Source organism: Copadichromis virginalis, linkage group LG14 (genome assembly GCF_057382275.1).
Source record: "Copadichromis virginalis isolate Kocher_CV1m ecotype Utaka linkage group LG14, C_Virginalis_male_GT1.1, whole genome shotgun sequence".
In the NCBI taxonomy this organism is placed as follows: Eukaryota; Metazoa; Chordata; class Actinopteri; order Cichliformes; family Cichlidae; genus Copadichromis; species Copadichromis virginalis.
Window position 1 is genome coordinate 181560 of NC_140631.1, and position 4410 is coordinate 185969.

General features: G+C 41.3%; 1 protein-coding gene across 1 annotated transcript; it reads right to left on the reverse strand.

The window, feature by feature from the left end:
- Positions 1 to 625: 625 nt before the first annotated feature.
- On the reverse strand, positions 626 to 4410 carry LOC146693134 (secreted frizzled-related protein 2-like). The gene is made up of 3 exons (XM_085478904.1): positions 3841 to 4410; positions 2028 to 2108; positions 626 to 1856 (listed from the first exon to the last, which is right to left on the reverse strand). Exons 1-3 carry the CDS (start codon positions 4352 to 4354, stop codon positions 1441 to 1443), a joined length of 1011 nt encoding a protein of 336 aa, XP_085335030.1. The 5' UTR covers positions 4355 to 4410; the 3' UTR covers positions 626 to 1440.

The following is a 4410-nucleotide window of genomic DNA, read 5'->3' on the forward strand; positions in this document are numbered from 1 at the left end:
AGAAAAATTTCCCAAAGTGTGTCTCTGTTGTACATTTTTCAGTAACGTAGTCTGGTTTAGCTTTTAAATATGACCTAAGCTGTAAGTAAGGACAACAAGGACGCAGAAAAGCCACAATTTTCATTTAATCATTATTTCTTTACAGCAAAGAAATAAATGTACATACGCAGGAAACTGTTAATAATTAAAACACTGTGATCTTTATTTGTAATCACAAAATATTTCTGAGCTGAATGAACTTCTAATACTCATGTATGCAAAATGACATCTGCACAGAAACAGGTGTAGCCGCCATAGTCTCGTGCTAAATGTGAAAGAAAGTACTGTGCCGCTCTAGAGGTTTCTACTGCCCCACATAAGTGTAGACTTCACCGACTTTCTGCATCACACTGAACAGAATCCATGTTACTCGGAAAGAAAAGACAAACTTACCTGTTTAATAAAAAGCAGAGTAGACTTTGAAAGGTGGCACTTGAGCTGAGGCAGGTGCAGAAACACAGAGAGAAGAGCGTGACAGAGACACAAGGCTGTGAATAATTTATGTATCACGTGCACGTGCATGACAGTATATATATATCCTATAAATATTCCCATTTAACAGAAAAAACTACAACTGTTTAACATCAGGTTTTGCCATTTTTCATGTGACATGAAGAAACCAGTATATTTAAAAAAAAATAAAATACAAATAAAATGAGCAACAGGAGAAACAAGGGCAGTGTGAAACTGACATTTGATATCTCAAGTTAACGTCAACAGGTGTGCGTCTCTGTGCGGAGTCCAATTTCTTTCTTTACTAAGTCATGATGGAAGGATCAAGAAAAACCTTATTGATGTATCAAGTAAAATACAAGATTAAAAAAATAAATTGAAGTAAACAGATAAATATATTGCTTGTGTGTGCATGGACATGTCACCACAGAGAGGGGAGATCGGTCTCCACCACAGCGATCATTACAAAAAGATCTCTTAATTCAGTGAATAATTTGATAATGGAGACAAAATGTAACTCATTTATGTACAAAAAATATATATATAAAAATAAAATGCAATGTTCCTGCCGGTATGATTTTGGGTGGTTCAGCAGTGTACACAAACACCAGCTCTCTTATCTTTGTTGATGAGGTGATGATCATTTGTAAAGTCTCTGGCTTCTCATTTTGGTAAAAATAATGCTCCGTTTTAATGGAGGAAACTCAGTGACAATAATAATGCAAGGATACATTTTGTAACAAATCAAGATGATGCTGTGGTTTAATAAAAAAATGTTACTATTTTTTTAACGTAGCTATCTGAAACTGTCTGAACTATCAGCTGTTCACCAGTTAGCAGCTGGCTCCTTTGCTGGACTTTGTGTACATTACTGCAAAGCGCTGGTATTCACGCAGCACAATGAAAGCATCATCTGCAGGGCAGGAACAGATGTGGATGACTCGCTGTTTAAAGCTCTGCACACGGCTGCTTGAGGAGAGCTCGGATGAACTTCTTCAGCTCTTTGTCCCCTCTGCTCCACCTCACCAGTCGAGTCAGCACCAGTCTTCCCTCTTCAGCCTGAGCAAGGGAAAGGTACCATCCACCTTTCCCCACCTTTTTTCCTCTTTTTGTCAGTTTCTTATCCATCTGCACCTCCTCTTGACTTTTCTCCTCATTCTCGTCACTCTCTGCAGAGTCTAAACCAGGACAGTTACACGTGCCGCCTTCTTGGAGCCACAAAGCGCTGTGGGCCATGGCGCCTCCGACTCCTTCTGCTTTCTCAGCCCCTCCCCCCGCCCATCTCAGGATGCGACTGCGGGCCGTAGGCACCAGCTGAAGGTCACCCCCCACTGTCATCATGCTGCCCAGACGCATCTTAAATGCTACGACAGAGACACGGAGAACACTATTCAACAGGTGTCACTTCATGCATGTTGTAAATCACCCAGTCTCTGTGACTAGATAAGCTGTCCCGTTTTTGCAAGAGAAATTGCATGCTACAAAAGAAAAGGATGCATTTGGAGCCCATGTTATCTATCACACTTTGTTCTCACCATATGGACTGTGGCAGAAGTTTTCCTGGATGTCAATCTCTCCTTCTGCAGCCAGACTGCAGGCTTCACAAATAACACTCCCTGGGGGGATGGAAAACGACAATGGTTAAATGATTGCAGCAGTCTGCAGTGGGGATATAAAAATAATCACCTTGGTGGAACTTTTCTCTTTTGTTTTCTTTCGTCCATTAAACCCCAGCATCAAAGCAGGCCAAACACCTTAAGGCTTCAGTAAGAACCTTAAGTAAAAGTGGATTAAATACAACTTTACAGTCTAAAGTGTCTTGAGGTGGCTGTTGTGGTGATTTGTTGCTATATAAATAAACCTGAGTTGAAACTGAATTGAATTTTTTAAATGGATGCTGTGAAAGAGGCGTGATTGCAGTACTGTAAAAATTACATTCAGGGATGAATAAAGAGTAATACTAAAACTTAAGTAAAAGTGCCAGTATATTAATGTTTTTTTAAAAATCTGTTCTAAGTAAACGTGCTGCATTTAAAGACAAAAATAAAGAAGTAATATGAGAAAAATGTAATAAAGCAGAAAAATGGCTTCAGGAAATGTAAACTACATTTATAAAAATGAAGTAAAACTACAGCACTCCAAGTGCAATGTTATTAATTAAAATGAAATATCCCAAAGTTAAAACAATGCCATGTACAGTACAGAGAGTATATTATAAGTGAAGTGTAATTAGTACAGTTTACATATGACTGGAGTATTATTGATGCAGCAAAGTGGAAGCACAACCTTTCAAAATGGGTGACATCACAATACAATCATGTAGTTTTCTTAAAAATTACTATTGTTATTATTATTATTGGACAATTGTACTTGTCGGAGGCTTCAACAGTTACTCCATTAAAGTTAAATGTGTCAATTAAATTTCAGTTCAATTACATTTATATAGGAGCAAATCAGAAAAATAGTGCTTCGTAGTGCTTTATATTGTAAGGTAAAGACCCTACAATAACAGAGAGAAAACCCCAAAGATCAGACAGCGTCCTCTGAGCAAGTATTTGATGAGAGTGGGAAGAAAAAACCCAGAATAAAACACCTTTTAACAGGAGGAGACCTCTGGCACAACCAGGCTCAGGGAGGGGCCCTGACTGGTTGGGGGTGAGGAGAGGAAGACAGGACAAAAGAGAAGAGAGCCAGAGATTAATCATAACTAATGATTAAATGCAGAGAGGTGTAAACTATGTGTAAAAGCATAGTGAGTTAAAGTCCCCCAGCAGTCTGGGTCTATTGCAGTCTGACTAATGGAGGATTCAGGGTCGCCTGATCCAGACCTAAGTATAAGCTTTATCAAAAAGGAAATTTTTAAGCCTAATCTTAAAAGTAGAAAAGATGTCTGTCTTCTGAATCCAAACTGGGCGATTGTTCCACAGAGAGGGGCCTGAAAGCTGAAAGGCTCTGCCTCCCATTCTGTCCTACGAACCACGAGTACGCATGCAGTCTGAGAGAAAAGTGCCCTACTGGGTTGATACGCTACTAAGAGGATTATGATTATGGGACAAACACTTGCATTTTAAAGACTTATTAAAATCTTACATGAAACACTAGAAGAGCTTGTGAACATTTACAATGAAAAAGAAAACATGAGAAAGTTCAGTTCAGTGTTTATGAGAAGCTTTTCTGGAGTGAGTGAGCAACATTTCCTTAATGAATGCAGTGGAAATAAAGGAAAAGGATAAACTATAAGAAAAACACAGTCTAGCAAACCGCATCCTCAGAGCTGTACTTGAGTACTTGAGAACTTCCCAAAACAAAAGTGTTTTGGTGGAGAATGACACAACTTTGTGCACTGACCTTTGGGCACCTCCTCGTGCTTCGCCTCCTCTGTTTCCCGCCCATCCTGCCCCTCGGATACGGGGATGCAGAGTTCGTTTTCGTGTGGGAACCGGGTGCAGTTAAACATATAAGGCCAGGGGAAGCCGAACGCGCTCATCACTGGCACGCAGCCATCCCGTACGGCCTCGCACAGGTTCCTGCAGGGGCTGACCGGCCCGCTGACCTCCGGCAGACACACCGGAGCGAAGAGCGAGCATAGAAACTTCTTGGTGTCCCGGTGGCAGTGCTTGGAGATGAGTGGCAGCCAGGCTGCAGACTGCTGCTGGACCTCCCTCAGTGAATCATGGCCGAGCATGTTTGGAATCCACATGCTCCTGTAACCGATCCCGTGGCACAGAGACATAGTGCTCGGAATGGGTTTGCACACGGAGCGAAAAGTGGGCTTGAACCAAAGCGACGGTTCCGGAGGCGCGCTGTCAGAAGCGTGAGAAACTCCAAAGAGCGCAATGAAAGAGAGCAGAAAAACAGGCATCGTTTTGTCTACAGTCTAAAGCGCTTCTGCTCTTCTGTCTGGACTTGACCGGCATG

What these genes read in the sequence shown, in the direction of transcription:
- LOC146693134 (XM_085478904.1), bottom strand. Translation starts at nt 4,354, where the DNA reads ATGCCTGTTTTTCTGCTCTCTTTCATTGCGCTCTTTGGAGTTTCTCAC. An exon ending in GCACGAGGAGGTGCCCAAAG is followed by an intron (nt 2,109 to 3,840) that starts GTCAGTGCACAA and finishes CCATCCCCCCAG; the next exon opens with GGAGTGTTATTTGTGAAGCC. An exon ending in CTTCTGCCACAGTCCATATG is followed by an intron (nt 1,857 to 2,027) that starts GTGAGAACAAAG and finishes TCTCTGTCGTAG; the next exon opens with CATTTAAGATGCGTCTGGGC.